The 20,228-nt window shown below is 36.7% G+C and overlaps 3 protein-coding genes across 4 annotated transcripts; all 3 read left to right on the forward strand.

The window, feature by feature from the left end:
• The first annotated feature begins 9,859 nt into the window (after window positions 1–9,859).
• LOC9645996 (dehydrodolichyl diphosphate synthase complex subunit nus1) lies at window positions 9,860–11,086 on the forward strand. The gene is made up of 5 exons (XM_002975806.2): window positions 9,860–10,153; window positions 10,341–10,420; window positions 10,487–10,712; window positions 10,792–10,888; window positions 10,946–11,086. Exons 1-5 carry the CDS (start codon window positions 9,889–9,891, stop codon window positions 11,034–11,036), a joined length of 759 nt encoding a protein of 252 aa, XP_002975852.1. The 5' UTR covers window positions 9,860–9,888; the 3' UTR covers window positions 11,037–11,086.
• Window positions 11,087–11,268: 182 nt separating this feature from the next.
• Window positions 11,269–11,806, forward strand: LOC9645604 (histone H4). Its single transcript, XM_002975807.2, has one exon. It carries the CDS (start codon window positions 11,342–11,344, stop codon window positions 11,651–11,653), a length of 312 nt encoding a protein of 103 aa, XP_002975853.1. The 5' UTR covers window positions 11,269–11,341; the 3' UTR covers window positions 11,654–11,806.
• A 44-nt stretch (window positions 11,807–11,850) lies between these two features.
• Window positions 11,851–14,209, forward strand: LOC9645605 (alpha-galactosidase). Of its 2 annotated transcripts, XM_002975808.2 has the most exons (15): window positions 11,851–12,217; window positions 12,312–12,370; window positions 12,424–12,480; window positions 12,529–12,563; window positions 12,617–12,720; window positions 12,789–12,864; window positions 12,932–12,993; window positions 13,053–13,118; window positions 13,182–13,265; window positions 13,322–13,386; window positions 13,438–13,520; window positions 13,570–13,660; window positions 13,718–13,767; window positions 13,816–13,956; window positions 14,020–14,209. In XM_002975808.2, the coding sequence occupies exons 1-15, from the start codon at window positions 11,895–11,897 to the stop codon at window positions 14,140–14,142; spliced, it is 1,419 nt and encodes a 472-aa protein (XP_002975854.2). In that variant the 5' UTR covers window positions 11,851–11,894; the 3' UTR covers window positions 14,143–14,209. The 2 variants fall into 2 exon arrangements, with proteins under 2 accessions (XP_002975854.2, XP_024536744.1); XM_024680976.1 differs by having other exon boundaries at window positions 13,718–13,956.
• The last annotated feature ends 6,019 nt before the right edge of the window (window positions 14,210–20,228 follow it).

The raw sequence follows: 20,228 nt of genomic DNA on the forward strand, positions 1-20,228 counted from the left end.
CATTGGATTGATTCTGTGGAGACTGGCCATAAGGCTGATACTGGTGATACATTTGAGGCTGGTGTGGTGGATAGTAAGAAGAAGCTCCTCCACCATAGCTAGCAACAATGAGAGATCCTTGTTGCTGGGTGGGAAAGCCTGGTGGGGGATGGAAATGTGGATGGGAGTGTGGTGAGAGGGGTGGGGGATAACCTGAAAAACAGAGAAAGAATCCTAGAGAGTGGAAGTTGCTCTTTTTTACCTGGTGGAGGGTAGCCTTGATATGGAGGTGGCAAGATTGGAGGAGTCTTGTGTTCCCCATAGTGATGCATCCCACCACCAGTGCTGGAGCCCTCGCCCTGCGCTGGAGGAGGATCTACGTCCGCGAGCCCCAGGATGAGCGACTTGTAAGTAGCCCTAACTTTTGAACGTAGGCATATTCTAATTCCAGCTGATCTAACTGGCTATAAATAGATAATAAATTTTTTATTATTTCAAGATAGTATAATACTCATGATTTATTATTTCACTAATAATATTAACAAGCATTAATCTTTATTAATGGACTTCGTTGTTGACAAAGTGCAAACTTAACAAAATAATTGTTGTTGATCTATTCACACAACCAAGATTGAAAACTAAAAAAAAACAATAGTCTTAAAAGATTTTATATTCACATCCAGGTTTTATACCCATACAAGAGTAAAACATGACAATGCTAACTTGAAGGTAAATTGCTGAGTTCAGCTCCCTGGGCTTGTCCAACTCAAATAAAAAAAAATAGCAAATATTAAAAAAATTATAAACCTTTATTGTAAATATTGTAAAATAGTAGTGGAGTAGGCTAAAGAGCAATCCCAAAAAATAATCTTGTAATTACTATTGAAAAAGCTGAGGAAGTCATTTCTCTTTCATAAATGATATTAAAAAACAGGGTGACAAATACAAGGACTACATGAGAAAATTTTATTAATAGTTAAAAAATAATTTAACTATTTACATAAGTAATTAAGACTTTTTAAACATTGTATTTAGTAAACTAAATTTTATCTAATAAAAAGAATTAAAATAAAATCTCTATTAAATATTACAAAACAAAAAACGTTCTCAAACCTTAGCTAGATATACTGGCTAACCAATTTTTTTTTCTTATAATGTAAATTTCAATTACATTTGATATTATTTCTTGAAAATTTAAATGACAATATATTTAATTAATTAATTAGACATGACTAAAGACTATTAGAATACAAAAACTAATAATTTTCAATTACAATGCATATTAAAATAAATGAGATATATGCAGTGTCCTTGAAGATACCCATGGAGCATCATCATTACCGAGGTTTGAAACCCTAAATTCCTTACCAACCTCTAGATTATTACATTATATATTTTTATCTTTTTCTACATAACAGTAAAAGTTAAATATTTAAAAACCAATCACAGCTTTACAACCTTAATAAATTTAAGAATTGTTTTTTCATAATGTAATAAAAATATTTAAATTTTATAAAAAATTTAAATAACTTAATATAAAAATATTAAAGATATAGTGGTACTCTTTGTTATATTAATAAATTTATAAATATTATATAAAAGTTATTACCATTATATTGGAATACAACCAAATATAGTCAATTACAATAATATTCAATATCAATTTAATATCCAATTTGAAAACACTTTATGTTATATATATTTTATTTTATTCAACTATCACAATAAAGAATCTGTTAATGAAAAGAAAAGATATTTTTTAAAATTAATTATCCTTTTCTACTTCTGGAGCAAGTATATTAATTATATAAATATTTAAAATATCATAACAAAATAATAATAACATCAATTTCTATGACATCCAAGTATATAGCTATGATATCATATACTAATATTAATATAGTGCAATTTTTATAGTCGTCAAATTAGTTTTTTTATGGACCTCTTGTTATTATATTTATAAGCTTGGGTTTTTTTTCTAATTAATATACACATTTTTATATTCTATTTTATTCCATACACTCAAATTAGTGGAGGTGTAAGGTACCTTTGATTGTCTCTAATGAGTGCTTGGATTTGAGCTTTTGGTTTAGATTTAGTTTTTGCATTTTATAGATCTCATTTTCTTTATAGCTTTTTTTTTTTTTAAAAAAAATTCTTTTTTTTCCTTTTATTCATCTTCATGGCAGAGCAGAAGCCTCCTCTTCCTTTGACTCTAGATTAATAATTTGTGTAGTCGTGGAGTAGATTCTTTCAAATAATGGTCTTGTATTTATAGCTGAGGTGTTTTATGTTTTAACGTGTTGGTTGGGGATACACCACACTCTCATGAGTTTTTATCATCCACAATCAGATAGTTTAGTGGAATAACTTGTTTAGATTTTCAATGGAATGATTGCAAAGTATATAAATTTTTAGCATTCGGATTGAGATAGTTATTTATAGTCTTTTCGGTATGTGTATATCACAAGAGTGCAAAGTTTTATTGGTGCTTCACTATATAAACTCTTATATAGTTATAATCCAATACTACCAATGGAGTTGGGTTTACCTTCACAATTGCCATAATACATAGTACAACTCCTCTTACTTTTACTGCTAATTCTCATGTTCAGCCAAAGTTCTTCCTTGGGAATCTTAAGGATAATGTGTACTATTGATTTGATCATTTTATAGTGATTGGCATATATCATTATTATGATGATACTTGGTGTTTGCATGAGCTTCCTAGATGTTTCCAAGGGATGGTGTTACAATGGTACAATAGTTTAAATGTAACCACTCTTGCAAATTGAAGCATTTTCTCTAATGTTTTTAAGCATGCATTTGAACATGCTGATGATTGGGATAATACCCTCTAATAATTGCACCATTTTCATCAAGGGTCATCTAAGTTATTGATACAATTTGACATTTACTTCCAAAGTCTATTGCTTCATGTGGAGCCAAATATGTAAGAGTAGATTAAGTTGAGAATGTTGTAATTAACATTTCGTCAAGATTTTGTAAAACTTATGCATACATTTGCTACACATACTCTTAATGATGCTTTTCGACTAACACAATATTATGAGATATCGCCATTTCCACTTATTATTGCATGTCCTTTGACTCCATTGTTTATGGGAGATGGTTTTGTTCTAATGGAGGTTGATGCAATTACTACTTATGTTTAAAGACAAAGGCGAGGATATGGTCATAGTTGTGATATCTATTATTTGATGTGTGGTGAGGTTAGCTATACATACTAGTATTATCAATGTTTTCTAGATTAGCATCCTTCATTTTTTAGGTGGAGGCCTTGGCATTAATAATGTGATATTGATATTATTGTAATGGAAGGTCTTGACATAGAAATTCTTCTAAGAAATAAGGAATCATACAAGTAATGGAGGGTTTTTACACAAATAAATTAGTGATTCTTCCATCCTTCTTGCAAGACTACCATCAAGGGATTCACTTGGCATCAGTTTATATAGTGTTTATTTTCTAAGCTCATTTTTATAATAAAAGGTCTTCTATTATTCTCTTTATGTTGGTTGATATAGACTTGAGTTTATCTTCTATTGCTCACTTATTGTCACATGTTACTGTCTACAATTGCATCGTGTAGTAGAGCCAATCTTCATTCTTTATGGCAATAGTCATACACATACGTGTGTGTGGGATAAGATAAACCTAACTATGTGCATAGGTGATCTCAAGCTTGAACTTCAATTGTTGTAGATGGTACTTTTTTGACCTCATCTTTAGTATGGATTGGTTGTAGTACAATAATACCAAGTATGACTTTGAGGGTTTTCCCCCTTATCTCATACTTTTTTATATTTCTTTTATTCTTCTCACTTCTATTCCCTTTTATCCCTCTGCTTCCATCACTTTTGTTTTTCTATCACTTCCTATTTTATTTCCATCTTGCTCTTTTATTCCCTTTCTAAATCCTTCAAATGGCCTTTATATTGCAGTGGGATAAGATAAACCTAACTATGTGCACAGGTGATCTCAAGCTTGAACTTCGCCAATGGCACGGCTAGAAAATCCCTACACAGTGCCAGGCATGCAACAATCTTAAGAATATTCTCCCGCATGATAGAAACTGCAACTCTTGTCGAGCCTGCCTTATCCTAAACCTGGTGGTGACAAAAGAGCAAGATGGAAATAAAATAGAAAGTGATAGAAAAACAAGGTGACACGTTTAAAATGTTACGTTTTTTAAGTTTCACACGTTTTCTGGCAACTATGCATCCAGATATATCAGCATCAAAATCTTGAAAATGTCCTCTGGACATTGACGATATTCGATCTCAAGAAACTGCAACTCTTGTCGAGCCTGCCTTATCCTAAACTGAGCTCCTAGCCGTTTCCTCTTTCGGTCTTCCAAATCCTCCCATCTCTTCCGGCCATTAGCCGGGCAGGAGAATATTCTTAAGATTGTTGCATGCCTGGCACTGTGCAGGGATTTTCTAGCCGTGCCATTGGCCAATCTTGGTAATACTATACCCTCACAGATTCCTTGCAGAAGTACCAGATATGAAGATTGTCTACTACCTTTGCAAACTAATCTGTCCAAGAGCTGGTGCATAATGATCTTTGCCGACCTTCTGGTTCTTAGTACAGAAAAGTGGAAGGGATGTGTGATTTGGTCACGTCAATCTTTTCCACGCTTGTCTCTCTTGACTCTCAAACTTTAAAGATGCCGCCTTCTCTACTAGACGTTCTAACCATCACGCCTGTATCCTTGAGGGCAGACGCTTGTGCTTGCAGGAACCAAGCCCCAAAGCATTGCAGGAATCTTTGATGCAAGAAGAGATGACGCGATCTGATCACCAATGGTTCCAATGAAGGTGTTTAGCTTGTCTTTGGTGAGGCCGGGAGTCAGTGGCAAGTCTTGCGCATTGTAAATGTTGGAGATCACAGCAAGAACAAGAAAAAACAGTGAGGCTCTTTCATTAAATTTCTTTTTCCAACTCTGAGCTTGTTTGCAGTCCTTTCACAGTAAAGATTATAAAAAGAGAGGAAAGAGCTAAGAATATAACAAAAGAAAGTGAGATATACTTGAAGCTCCCACTTATGAGAGAAGGCCTTTAAATCGATCTTTTCCATTTAAAGTTAAGGTATTACTGCAAGAAAAATTCAAGGTTTCATCTTGATTTAATTGACTACTATATTCGTTTCTTAGTATATTTCGATAGTTTCTTAGTATATTCAGGAGTTCCACTCCCGTTGTCAACTTTTTGAGTCGGAGCTTTTAGTTCATATGTGTTACACTCATTTGGCTTTCACTTTATCCACTACCACATGGCACCCTTTCGGCGCCTTTTTAGGGCCTAGGGATTTGTGTTTTACAATTCCACCACCTATAGGCAAAGTTTGATGTTCTTATCGAACAATAAACCATTTTATAAAGTAACACTAGCATATTCAACTTTAACCTATTGTCTAGAGCCAAGATTGTAACACATCATTTTATTGCAACTAAGGATGCTCATTCAATCAAGGTTCTTGTTTGGTGTCAGTCACCAAAGAAGGTCAAGATTTTATATATGCATGTCAAAAGATATTAAAGAAAGGTGTTATCTGAAAGTGTCAAAGTCCTTGGGTATGTGAATTTCATCTTGTAACGAAGTCTAATAGGAGTAATCACTTTTGCATTGACTATCATCCATTAAATGAGGTGACTATCCTAAATATGTACCATCTTCCTCACACTAGTGATTTCTAAATTGTCTAAGAAGAAGTTATTGGTTCACCAAGTTAGATTTTGCTTCTGGGTACTGACAAGTGTCAATGGTTGAGGAAAATGTTCCTAAAATTGTTTTTCATACACTATTTAGTTTATACAAGTTTTTGGTGATGCTATTCAATTTAAACAATGCTTCAACAACTTTCTAGCGAATGATAGACAAAGTTTTCTGTGATATACCGATGGTCACTATTGACTTCATCGATGATATCTTGATCTACTAAAAGGGGATGTAAGAGAAGCATATATATGATGTTTGTAAAATATTAGATCAACTGCAAGAAGTTGGTTTAAAGCTAAAGTGATTAAAGTGCATATTTGGGTCCAATAACATAATTTATCTTGGGTATTGTATTTTTTGTAAGGGCTTACAAGTTGGTCTTGACAAACTTATAGTTATTTTAAAGTTCTCTCTTCAAAAGTGTGTGAATGATATGCAACACTTCTTAGGCAAGGTGCAATATCTCAGTTGTTTCGTTGATCATCTCTATAATCATATTGCATTATTGAGAGTATTGTTAAAATTGTTAATATCATCTTTCATCTAGTCCATAAATTGTGAGTAGACGTTTATGGATTTCAGAGAGCTATTGATGACTCCTAAAGTTTTGGCATATACTCACTACACTTGACCTTTCATTTTGCATGTAAATGCTTTTGATGTCGGTCTTGGAGGTGTGTTGATGCAAAAGAGTAGTAGTTAATATCATCCTATTATATATATATCAGCCATATATTACAACAAGTGGAGTTGAATTACTCTACAACAAATAAAGAGTTTTTAGTAGCAATTTAGGGTTTTGAGAAGATTCATATATATTTACATTGTTATCAAACATTACTAGGAGATGGTTATGTTATAGTTATTTCGTTATTGAAATGAAAGAACTTAGTTATACTAGTTAGTGGGTTCTAAATTTTAAATATATAATTTTGAGGTTGTTCATTGCTTAAGGAGTTGTATGGTTGATGCTAACACCCTTTCTCAAGCTCCTCTCTATTCTTTGCTCACTTCTCCTATTCATGATGAGTCTATTGCTCTAGCATTTGTAGATTTTCTAAACAATTCCATGCCATTGGCAGTTCTTGTATTTGATATTTAGTGTTCATAAAGTGTGGGGCAAGACTTACCTTCTTTTAACAAGGTTTATGAAGCTCAAAATGTTAAGCTGTGGATTTGAAAGTTTCACAAGGGGTTTTAGAGTCATACATCACTTGTTAATGATTGTATTTGCATTCTCAATATCACCTTGAGTATTACCTTCTTTATTTTGTGGGGATGGATCTTAATAATCATTTATGACTAGTGGTGCCTTTGATATTTATTCCACACTTTCTTTACATTTACCATGATTCTCCTAAATCTAGGCTGGTATATGGGACATCATTATATAACTAAAAAGTTATGCAACTCTTTCTATTGGCCAGGATGTGATATAATATTTTTCAATATATGCATAGTTATGTTTGGTGCCAAACATATAATACTCCCCTCATGCTACAAAAGGATGGTTGGAGTCAATTGCAATTTCTCATCTATTTGAGTTAGTGGTATTTAATCTAAAGAGGCTTTTTCCATAGTCAAGTGTTAGTAATAAGTATGTCATTATTGCCTTTAACTACTTGACTCAATGAGTGGAAGTTAATGCTTTTGTTAATATTTTACACATCCTCCTCAATTAAGTGGTATTCTAGTATTCCTATCTAGAGTAAATATTCTCGGATAATTATCTTGTATTTATGGATGAGATATTTTATGTTTTAACATCTTGGTTGGGGATATGTCACACATTCACAAAGTGCTTATCATCTATAAACAAATGGTTTAATGGAATGGCTCATTCGGACCTTCAAAAGGATAATTGCAAAGTACATAAACTTTTAGTATTTGAATTAAGATGATTATTTGCAATTTCTTTGGTATATATATGTTAGAGGCGTATAAAGTTCCATTAGTGTTTTACCATATAAACTCTTATATGGTCATAATCTAATATTGCTAATATAGTTGAGTTTACCTTCGCAATTGCCACAAGCTACTAATGCTAGATTTTAGGATTTGTATTTGACGAACATTCTTCCAATTGTTTAATCGAAATCTATTAAACACTTGAGCCACATATAAGTGGAACAATAATGGTACTACAACTCCTATCATCATCTACTAACGGAATATAAAGTGAATGACATGATGTTACTTCGTTTCTCAATTTTATGGTACATGGTTTGTCTAAGGGGCTTTTTGCTCAGTAAAAAGAATTGTATTAGGGGTTGCAACAAGTTAAATCATAAATTTATGAAGTTCAATATGACATTCAATAGGCCAATCCTTCAAAAATTATGTATGTGTAGTAGGTTCAATATAACATTCAACAAGCCAATCCTCCAAAAATTGTGTATGTGCCCATAAACCAAATAACTTTAGTTGACTTCTATCCTTTCAAGAGGAAGGGATGATGTGAGATTTATATGTATGATTATAATGTTATATACTAATATTAGTATAGTGGGATTTCAATTCGAACCACTCATTCTTGTATATAAACTAGGGTTTTTGAGCTAATTGATATATATATAATTTTTATCCTATTTCCATATTCCATGCACTCACAGTATTTAAAATAAAACTAATTAATTATGTATTTTATGAAAGAAAATAATTTATAAAATTAATAAGAATTAAAATCACCCTTTGTCTAAATTAAGCTTATTATATTATATAAGCATTTTACCATCCCCTCCTAATGTCCTCAATTAATGGTCAATTAATAGAGATGCTTTTAAGCTAGATAATAATTCCTCTTACCCAACTTTATATTTTGCTGCAATCATGTAGAAGTGGATCCTTTACATTTCTCAACCATACCTACCTCCTCTACAACACCATATATCATGTAAAACATTACCTTCACCATAGTCATTATTATTGTTACCCAAATTCAATCTTTTACACTAATATGTAACCTCTGGAATTTAAATTTCCCAAGAAATACATTGGTGTATCTTTTAAATTTAAACTTCACAAGAGGTCACAAACCCAAAGATGTTTAACCCCAAGTATTCTAAAACTTTTAACCAATTGAAAAAAAGAGATACTCTTTGCTCATAGACTTTTTCTCTTTATATTTGAACTTCTATAAATAGTCTCTTAAGTCATTCTCTTTAGTTTCTTATACAACATACATTTAGTGTAGCCTTCTTTTCTTGGGACCCACTGTTGGTTCACAGCGATGCAAACAATCCAAATCTATAATAAATAAGTTCCATACTAAAAAAGGGCAGAAATTATAAAAATGTTTATCTTGTTTCCCTTTGAGTGTTTTACAAAGTAGATTGATTGTATATGATAATTAATAGTGGTCTATATTGTATTTTTTTAACAAAACATTGAGCTACATGTTCACAAGCTTTGGCCTTGAAATGGTCCATTCCAAATTTTAAGTTTGCTATAGAAAGAAGTTTAGATGGAACCTGGCTGGTGGAGCAAGGTGCCAGGAGAAAAGCTGGGATATCAGCAATATTCCATGATGTGTTGTGAGCCCAAGGCCTCCCTCTCAGATGAAGGAAGAAGTCAGGAATCAAGTCAAGAGCCAAGGCAAGACAAAAGTCACACACCTTGTGAACCAAGATAATGAAAACATCATGTTCAGCACTAGGCAAGATTTTAGCCACGTCAAGACGAAATTGGAGCTGAATCCTATGTCAATTTCAAGAATGGTGCCAGGGAGAAAGGAAAAGGAGTATAGAACAAAGAGAGTGTGCAAAAATTTCCGTAACAAGACCAAGAACAACCACATTGAGTCAGTTATAGAGTATGGAGTATAGAGGTCAAAGCCTGTATGGAGCAGAGGCATCAAAGATCAAGAGTGGGAATACATGGATATCAGTGCAAACATTGCAATGACTATCTTTTTCAAAATAACATTTCTAAATCTTTTGGTCTTATGCTTCATGGTGCCACACCACAGTGGAAGTAGTATATGAATGAATGAATATATAAATATAAAGAAGAACCAAAACCCAACCAAAGAACCTTGAGAGAAAGCACAACATTGAAGAAACTGATTGAGAACCTACTGCTTAAGAGAACAAGAATATTCGTTCTAACTTAGGGTTTTTGACCTTGTTGGACTGAAGCGAGCATATTCTCGTGGGCTAGGTTGGGCATGGGAGCCGTGTGGGCAGCGGTCGTGTGGCATTTGCTCCACGCGATCGCGAGCTGCGCCGCGATTCTCCAGAGATTCCTGGATGGAATCGCCATCGCCATCGGATCTGTGCGATTCGCGTGGAGATCGGTGACGAAGAAGCCCCGCGTCGTCGCCATTGTCGTGGACGGGGAATCGGCGAGGAAGTGCCGGGACGAGATCGTGGAGCTGCTGGTTTTTCTGGCGGCGGCGGGAATTCGCCAGGTTGCGCTCTACGACATGGAAGGTATGGTTCCTCTCTTTTTTTTTCCCTGGATCGATTGATTTTGTGATGGATGGATTATTAAACCTTGGTTCGATTTTCCTTTCCTAGCTCTCTTTTGTTTGATCTCTTTTGTTGTGATTTTTTTCGATGAGCTCGTCGCTCCTTGCTACTTTTAGTTTATGAGTTCCTCGTTTGTGTAGAGACGCAGGCATTTTGAAGAGATATGGCACGTATCTTGAGAAAAGAGTCGTGTCTTCTACCTGGAAACGGCAACTAAAGCATGACTTCGTACGTATCTTCTTCCGTTTTCTACTTTACGTTGCTAAACCTTGGTTGGCATTGTAATCAATCCAGCATTTTTCCAACGGAGTGGACCCTTTCCCCAGATCAAATCCGATTAGAACAAAGAGCGAACCGAGAATGGTGGTGGAGCTTCTGTCCATGAGCGATGGAAAAAACGCGATTGCCGAGGCTGCGCGGAGGATCCATGACGACCTCCGTGGTTCCTCGCGGCAGGATCAGCTGGAGCGGATCAACAGCCTCACAGAGACTGACGTGAACGAGTCTCTCAAGCAAATCGGTGAGAAAGAGAGAGTTTTTCCTCTTTCGTTTCATGCTTTTGACGATCAAAATCCTCTTTTTTGTTTGGTTTCTTCAAGGACGCTGGAAACCCGATCCGGAGCTCATGCTTGTGTTTGGCAAGATCAACTCCGTCCAAGGCTTTCCCCCCTGGAGGATCAAGCTCACGGAAATCATGTAAGTCGCAAAGCTCCATCAAGATCTCCCTGAAAGAGTTTTTTTCTCCATTCGCAGTTACATGGGAGAGCTGAGAAGAAACATCGATTCATCGCTTTCGTATGCTCTACAAGCTTACTCGGGAAAAACCCATCGCTATGGCTGTTAATCACATTTAATTTAATAAACGCCTTAATAAACATATCGTTTTAATCCAAAGCATAACACATTTGTCCACCGTGGCGATCCGCGTAGTGATCCGCACAGCCCCACCGTCGATGCTTCATCCAGCGGTCCAGATTCGCCGCAAACAAACACAACTTGAGCGATGGAGAGCCGTCGGATCCGACCACTGCGATTTGCCGGAGCTATATAATCTTCCAAAAGAAGAGCCTCCGGGCAACAGAGTCTAGGGTTCTTCGATTTGGTGTTCCGCCTTCCATCTCTTCAGGTAATCTTCTCGTCGCGGCGGCAATGTCTGGAAGGGGAAAGGGAGGAAAGGGATTGGGCAAGGGCGGTGCCAAGCGCCACCGCAAGCATCTCCGCGACAACATCCAGGGCATCACCAAGCCGGCAATCCGGCGCCTGGCTCGCAGGGGCGGCGTGAAGCGTATCAGCGGTCTCATCTACGAGGAAACCAGGGGGGTTCTCAAGATCTTCCTGGAGAATGTGATCAGGGACGCCGTTACATACACCGAGCACGCGCGGCGCAAGACGGTCACCGCCATGGATGTGGTGTACGCGCTCAAACGGCAGGGAAGGACGCTCTACGGATTTGGGGGCTAGAGCCTGGAAGAAATCTCTGGAAAATTTCTCGTTTCCTCTCCTTTTCTAGCTAGTAGGAAGAAGAAGATTCTTTCCTTGTCCACTGTAATATGCTCTCTCTCGATCGCTATATGATCCTTCGATCAATCTAAACCTTTTCATAGTTGATGGTTCGATTCCTTGTAGAGAGGATAGCGTTTAAACCGTTGGTGTGGATGAGCCCTAGAAGGATTTTTCTTGCGAGATTTTTTTGCTGCTCGCGATGAGGAATCGCTCCAGCATTTTCGTTCGCTCCATGGTCGCCTACTGGTGCTGGATCGTTGGCGCTGCCTCCGGCATTGCGGTGCGAGTCATCGGCGCCAAGCGGCTCCAGTGGATTTCTAAGCGAGTGCCCATGGAGTATCTGTTCTGGCGGAATCTAGGGATTGTAGCTGCCGTGGCGATCTTCGCATGGAAGGCCAGGGGCCGGCTGGGCTGCTCGCAGCTGTTTGATCGAACGCACACCAAGTGGGATATCAGGAAGGCCGTGCCGCTGGAAAGAAGAATGGTGTATGACAATGGATTGGGACAAACGCCATTGATGGGGTGAGTGTGAGTTCTTTCTTTTTTGTACATTCTTTCTTTCTCTCAAGGTAGAGCTCAAAAACGACATTTTTTTCGTTTTTGCTGTCTTTTATAGGTGGAGCGGATGGAACTTCTACGAATGCACTATTAACGAGAAGATCGTCTACGGGAACAGTAAGCTCTCGTGAAACTTTCGAGTCATTCCAAGTAAAACTTTGGTGCTTCAGTGGATGCTTTGGTTCGGCTCGATCTTCCATCTTATGGATACAACTACGTGATTGTTGGTATGAATGTGATTCCAGCTTCTCGGAAAACCAATGTTTTCTTTGCAGATGATTGTTGGTCCGCTTATAAGCGTGACAAGGAGGTAAACGTTTCTTTTTGCCTTTTCTTCTTTTGTGCCAAGACATTCTTTCTCAGGGAAATTTGCGATCCGATAAGAAAACATTTCCCTCTGGCATGAAAGCGCTCGCGGATTATGCTCACAAGAGAGGGATGAAGTTCGGACTATATTCTGATGCCGGGTAAGTTGTCCAGAGAGTTTAGAAAACTTGTAACTAGAGGAAGCTTATCATCTGCAGACATTTTCCAGGAGAATGACTTGCAAATGCCACCGAGCGGCTTCAGAGGGCCACGAGTTTCGAGATGCACGAACCTTTGCTTCGTGGGTACAGTAAACATGCTGATTTTTTGTTCCGTTTCAAAGTGTCACTTGAGTTATTTCTTCTCGTCCAGGGAATCGACTATCTCAAGTACGACAATTGCTTTCACAAGAAAAATCGGCCTTCTCATGCTCGGTACGCGAACAACGTTTTCGTATAAGGAATGGAGCAACACCACCGCGAAACTCTTGTAGGTACCCTGTGATGAGCGAAGCTCTCAACAAAAGCGGGCGTCCTATCTTCTATGCAATGTGTGAATGGTAATTAAATTTTTGTTTTCTTGCTATCTCTTGCGATATGAGAGCTCATGTTTCTGTGCTCAGGGGAGAAGATCATCCAGCCGTGTGGGCTGGGAAGTATGCGAATAGCTGGCGGACATCACTTGACGTGAAAGATAGATGGCCACGGTAAAGTTCTCCTGGATCTTCTTCTTTTTCCCTTTCCTGACCAGTTTCGCTTGCAGCATAGAGTTGCTAGCGGATGACAACAATTTGTGGGCATCTTATGCTGGTCCTGGAGGTTGGAATGGTGAGATCAATGGTTGGCTTTACATAAATTTCTCAAGTGTCTCTCTTTCAGACCCTGACATGCTCCAAGTGGGGAATGGTCGAATGACCTTGGCTGAGTATCGTTCACATTTCAGCATTTGGTCTATCATGAAGGTTTGCATGCTCGTTTTTCATTAATCGAGACTAGAGTACCTTGCCTCAGGCACCTCTCATCATCGGCTGTGAGTTGAGAACAATCACGAAAGAACACCTTGAAATTTACAAGAACACCGAGATAATAGCAGTAAATCAAGGTAACTTCTTGAAGATTGGAGCCACTGATTTCTCAGTCTTTTTCTTTTGGCATGTAGATTCACTAGGAATACAGGGACGCAAAGTGAGCCAAATAGGACAGTCTGAGGTAATTACTTCTTGTTTGACATTGACAAAGCATTGTGTGACCACGCAGGTGTGGGCTGGTCCTCTATCGGGCGATAAAATTGTAGTGGCAGCATGGAACAGAGGGTGGAAGCGAGCATTAATCACAATCAACTGGTACGATTTTGGATTGGAACCGAGTGTGACAGCAAGTGTGAGAGATTTGTGGAAGGTATGCAATATGTTGTACAGTTCTTACAATTGATATATATATCTTTGCTCTGTGTGGTTATAGCACGAAGATTGGACTCAAAGGCAAGAGGACGGCTTTGAAGTGGAAATAGATTCCCACGACTGTGGGGTGTATATCTTGTCCAACATTTCCATGGTAGAACTGTACTTTAATAGTGGAGGATGACCACGGATGATTTAATTAAAAACTAAATTATTAAACAAACTGTTTAATAAATGGTTTTTCTAACCCATTTATTTCCCTTACTTTTTCAATTGACATCAAAGTTCCTTACATAAAAGACCTAGGATTGGAGAGCATAAAATTTATGTTTAAATATTAATGTTAATATTAGAGTCAATTTGGAATCAATTTCAATATTAGAATTGATATCACTTTCTTCATTTCAGTTTTAATTTTAGTCTCACTTTAATTCAGTTAAGTATTATTATTAATTCAAAGAATTTAGTATTGAGTTTTAGATAACAACAGAATAAAACATTTAAAATATAGTTATAAAGTCAAAAGATAATTGTAATCATCACTACATTATGGCAAGTGGAATATATTATTTATTGTTTTGATACTATTTTAATAATGTAAGAAAACTATAACAATCAAAACAGTGTTGGGGCAGAATATGCTAGGCAAGTATACCTTAATCAGCATTAGCATTTAAAAAATCTTTGCATTCATATCCTTAGAAAAATAATATTCTGTGAATCTTCTTAAACTGCCCCCAAAAATAGATAAGGAATTTTGTTGACTGATTGACATTTAAATAAATGTGTTGACCAGTTGGGTGTTAATGCCAATCAACACATCAGGCAGCTTTTAGTAGATCATCTGTAAACTTGACGAAATCTCACATCATGGTATCATGGGACTAGAGTTCTTGCAGTACATTGGGTTCATCCTTGTGTAAGGTCCATATTCACCACCTGATAAATAGGCCTTAAAAGCCGCAAATCCAGGATATTAGCTTTGACCCAAGGATGAATTCTCTTGCAGGAACAACTGACTCCTCCATCAATACCCCGTTATTCATGGATTGATCTGCACCATAGAAACTGTTAGTCATTCTGGCACAAGTAGACGAAGCTTGGTGTGATGTCTCAACTAGCGTTAAAAACTCACAGTGTTTATGCACTGGAAAGCGCCCCAGCAATCCATCCATCCAGCAAAGAAAACTGGAACATCAAAACAAATTGCTTACAGCCCTTGTTCTTGGTCTTTCCAATCGGCCCTGCAAGACTGTGAATGCAACTGTCAGCTCAACTCAATTCACATGGAGGAAAAGAAGATAATTAAAAGAGTGAGAACCAACCAGAGTCAGTAGCAACAGCGTCAGCACTCTGAAGTAGTAAACTCACATTCCTTACCTGCAGAATACGGGCAATTCAAGGAAAGAAGCACTGTCAGACCAGGCAGTATTATTTACAACAGTAACCGTAGTTTTCACAGTCTCTCACAAATGCCTGTGATGAAATGAGCTCCACTCTATCACACAGCATTAGATGACAGCATATATAGACGGATTGAAAGAGTCGGTACTCCCTTAAGCAGTTTGACAGTCTCCAAACTCGTCCTTGGCCAACCAGTTGGAGCCTCGGACGATTTAAGCGATTGCGCATCTGTGAATGTGAACTTTCCTGCAGCTTCGCCGCTCGGCTATACAGGACACCTGATTAGTTACAATCAATAGACAAAAATATTGTAAGCATGTTTACCTTCTTCAAAGACTGCGATCTTCATCAAAAACAAAAAGCACGTGCACCTTCCCCTCTTCTGGCAGTACATGCTTCAAGTTTTCAAACTCTTGTGTAGATTCTCGTTCCTAACATCTGGTGAGTCACTAATATCGTCGACAGCTCTGCTGTTGATCATTTCAAGCCATTTCTTGTGCACGGCCTCCGCAATGCTGGACAAATCCATCTATGAATCCATCCACTGCACTGAGCTCATCTTCTCACCCTATGAAGGACAAAAAGCCATGCTTTGAAGTATAGCACCATCTCCAACTCGCTGTTCGTTAGGCATTCACACATTGCCCCATGTGTCTTCCCCGTGCTAGAGCCCTGTACTATGGAGGTATAGCAGCTTACAATAGCAGAAGAATTCAAGACTTACTCTTTGAGCATTCATTCCTCAACTTACATAGCTCCTTGTGCAATATCTTCCTCACCAACATACTCCCTGCATAACAATTTCATCACCACTTTCATATTACTCTTGTGCAACAAACAATCACGATTAGGCCTATTGTTCTCTGCACAAAGCAAAAGAATACTCGAGAAGTTGAAAACTTTCACCTATCGGCTTCTCCATGAGGCCCTTTGCGCAATGGCACTAAGCATAGTCCAAATTGGCATGTGAGGTGAGGATTTCCTGGAAACAGGGGAAAACCTCATTTATATTGGCCATCCACAACCTGGAGTCTGAATGCCGAAGGTGCCAATAGTTAGGCCCACCAATGCTCTCCATTAAACCCTAGAACTTTTTCCTTTGAATTTTAGAGTTAATGTCAATGCCAGTTAACACATTGCATGTGACATGTGTTACACAACATTTTCTTCTCTTGCCCTAGGCAATTGACAACCTCTCATTGGTTGAGAATAAACATTAGCATGAATATTTGCCAACACATGGTTCATTTTGACAGTTACCCCCCATCAGATGGTTGTTATTGGCAGGATCTAGTGGCCCAGAAAGTTTGGCAACTCCTTCTTTATTAATTTTAGAGAGAGAGAGAGAGAGAGAGAGAGATGTTTTCAAGTGAAACAGAATGTATGCATTTGCAAAGTTATTATGCTCTCTTGTTCCATCAATTTGTCATCACATGCATACCATTGACCATTTCCAAGATTTTGTTGTATTGTCAGCATCACCTATGTGGTTTATCAAGTCTGTAGTGCTGCCTTGAGATCTCAAGACTTCCAAAGTGTCAATCTTGACACAAGTCACACTTGAACCTTGTGAGATAATCAACCTGAGTTTCACAAACTCCATCCTCTTGCAAATGTTGTGTTGCTTTCTTTTAAACTTTAAGCAGCACCATACATCTAACACATTGTCCTTTGCATACTCTTAGATGTATGATTCTAAGGAAATACCTACAATCAATAATAGTATTGGCAGCAAGAGAGACATGAAAGTCTTATCACTAAGGCCTTACTTTTGGGTAGTGTGGTTTTATTTTGCTCTGCCCCTAAATTTTTTTTGCAATTGACAAACTTTGCATAAGTTCACTTTGATGCTTGAGGTAGTGGCATCAAGCAATGATCATCTCCTTCTGTGTTGGTCCTTGTAAGAATAAAAACAAACTCACAGTGAAAAAATGAATTGCTAGAGCTTTGCATTGTTTTCAACTTTCTGATCATCATTTTCTCTAGGAAGATGGAAAATTAAATTTAAAATCAAAATAATTATAATTAAAAATAGAAAGTTTTATTAATATATGTGTATATGTATTTACAAACTTTACACCATCCTTCCCTCTGGAAAATAATAATAACAATAAATTAGGTGGAACATTTGGAGTTTCTATTGAGCATTTATTGAATGTCACATGAATATGGAGCTCCCACAAAATCACTAATATAGTTGCTGACAACTATATTATAATAAAACCCAAAGCCATAACACAAGTATTAATTAATTATAAAATCCCAATAAATCAGTTACAACTCTTTGTGCAACTGCTAAATGCTCAAACCAACCTCAAATCCATAATTTTAAAAGGAAGTAAAAAACTTCAAAAGTCCATAAAACACCATTGTAATAAACAATATATCATGTCTCTAAATTTGTTTATCAACCATTATTCAAAACCATTGTTAAGTTAGATTTACAATTATCAACAAAACTTGCCTTTACTTCTTTTCTTCAGTCATTTCATTTGTTCTTTACATCCTCTTTATCTTCTTCTCAAAGGATAAAGAAAAATTTCTAAAGCACTAACTCTTTAGATTTGTTGGACTTATCTTCACTTCGCATATATGTTTAGCCTCACTTCACTATATCATTTATTCATATTCATTACATGGAACTATATATTCTATTCAGACTTGTTATGTTTGTCCTCACTTCACAATTCATATTATTTGTTCTTGGTCCACTATTGTATCATAGTTACAATCCTAGATTTGGAGAAAGGCTAGATTTAAAAAAGAATAAAGGAATAACAATAAAAACATGATTCTAAACATTAAGTGAAACATTGCTAAAACGCTTTGACTTTTAGAGATAAATTGCAATACCCCTCTTGGGATATGGGAGTAGATATATTAATTGGGGACCACCAAGATGTATAATCCATATGTTATAATATTTTATAATTAGCAATATTACATATATACATACATACATACATACATATATATATATACACATATACATATATATATACACACAGATACATATGTATATATACACAGATACATATATATATATACACAGATACATATGTATATACACACAGATACATATATATATACACAGATACATATATATATATACACAGATACATATATATATATATACACATATACATATATATATACACATATACATATATATATATACACAGATACATATATATATATACACAGATACATATATATATATACACAGATACATATATATATATACACAGATACATATATATATATACACAGATACATATATATATATACACAGATACATATATATATATACACAGATACATATATATATACACAGATACATATATATATATACACAGATACATATATATATACACAGATACATATATATATATACACAGATACATATATATATATACACAGATACATATATATATATACACAGATACATATATATATACACAGATACATATATATATATACACAGATACATATATATATACACAGATACATATATATATATATACACAGATACATATATATATATACACAGATACATATATATATATACACAGATACATATATATATATACACAGATACATATATATATACACAGATACATATATATATATACACAGATACATATGTATATATACACAGATACATATGTATATATACACAGATACATATGTATATACACAGATACATATGTATATATACACAGATACATATATATATATACAGATACATATATATATACACAGATACATATATATATATCCGGACCACTCGCTCCTGTATATAAGCTAGGGTTTTTGGGCTAATTAATATGCACATTTCTGTATTCCCTTTCCATATTCTATGCACTCACATTGGTGGAGGTGAGGGGCACCTTTGATTGTCCCTGGGGAGTGCTTGGATTTGGGATTTTAGTTTAGATCTAGCTTTTGCATTGTCTAGATCTAGCTTTTTCCATTTCCTTTCTTTTGTTCTTTCCTTTCAAGATTTTGGTTTAGATCTAGCTTTTTGCATTGTCTAGATCTACCATTTCTTTCCAGCTTTTTGTCATTTCTCTTCTTTTGCTCTTTCTTTTTCATTCATTTTCATGGCCGATCCGCAATCTCCTCCTTTGACTCTAGAGCAGCAGTTGGTTCAATTGCTTGATGCTATGCGCTTGCAATTGAACAACCAAACTCAGTTGATGGCGGTGTTCACAGCACATGGTACAACTCCTCCTGCTTTTGGTGCCAATCCTCGCGTTCGGCCGGAGTTCTTTCCTGGGAATCCTGGGGATGATGTGTACCATTGGTTCGATCACTTCACGGTGATTGCCACATATCATTCTTGGGATGATGCTCGACGTTTGCGTGAGTTCCCCACATGTCTCCAAGGGACGGCATTGCAGTGGTACAATGGATTGAGCACAACTACTCGTGGCGATTGGAGTGTTCTTCCGGACGTCTTTAAACGCGCCTTCGGACACGCCGACGATTGTGATGATGCCTTCCAACAATTGCATCGTCTTCGCCAAGGGCCATCTGAGTCGGTGATGCAATTTGGCGTTCGTTTCCGAAGTCTTTTGCTTCGTGCGGAGCTAAATATGTCGAAGCGGATCAAGCTAGGAATGCTGTGGCCAGCACTTCATCAAGATCTTGTCGGACTTGTGCATGCACTTGCTCCTGCCAATCTTGAACGATGCTCTTCGCTTGGCACAACGTTATGAGACGTTGCCTCTTCCACTTCTTGCTACACGTCCTTCAGCTCCACTTCCTATGAGTGATAGTCCTGTTCCCATGGAGGTTGATGCTGCTGCTACTCGAGTCCAAGGACAAGGGCGAGGACGTGGTCGTGGCCGTGACGTTCGTTGC

Source organism: Selaginella moellendorffii, unplaced genomic scaffold (assembly GCF_000143415.4).
Source record: "Selaginella moellendorffii unplaced genomic scaffold, v1.0 SELMOscaffold_29, whole genome shotgun sequence".
Classification (NCBI taxonomy): Eukaryota; Viridiplantae; Streptophyta; class Lycopodiopsida; order Selaginellales; family Selaginellaceae; genus Selaginella; species Selaginella moellendorffii.

What these genes read in the sequence shown, in the direction of transcription:
- LOC9645605 (XM_024680976.1), top strand. Translation starts at nt 11,895, where the DNA reads ATGAGGAATCGCTCCAGCATTTTCGTTCGCTCCATGGTCGCCTACTGG. An exon ending in GAAGATCGTCTACGGGAACA is followed by an intron (nt 12,371 to 12,423) that starts GTAAGCTCTCGT and finishes TTGGTGCTTCAG; the next exon opens with TGGATGCTTTGGTTCGGCTC. An exon ending in CTTATAAGCGTGACAAGGAG is followed by an intron (nt 12,564 to 12,616) that starts GTAAACGTTTCT and finishes ATTCTTTCTCAG; the next exon opens with GGAAATTTGCGATCCGATAA.
- LOC9645604 (XM_002975807.2), top strand. Translation starts at nt 11,342, where the DNA reads ATGTCTGGAAGGGGAAAGGGAGGAAAGGGATTGGGCAAGGGCGGTGCC.
- LOC9645996 (XM_002975806.2), top strand. Translation starts at nt 9,889, where the DNA reads ATGGGAGCCGTGTGGGCAGCGGTCGTGTGGCATTTGCTCCACGCGATC. An exon ending in GGCAACTAAAGCATGACTTC is followed by an intron (nt 10,421 to 10,486) that starts GTACGTATCTTC and finishes TAATCAATCCAG; the next exon opens with CATTTTTCCAACGGAGTGGA. An exon ending in CGAGTCTCTCAAGCAAATCG is followed by an intron (nt 10,713 to 10,791) that starts GTGAGAAAGAGA and finishes GGTTTCTTCAAG; the next exon opens with GACGCTGGAAACCCGATCCG.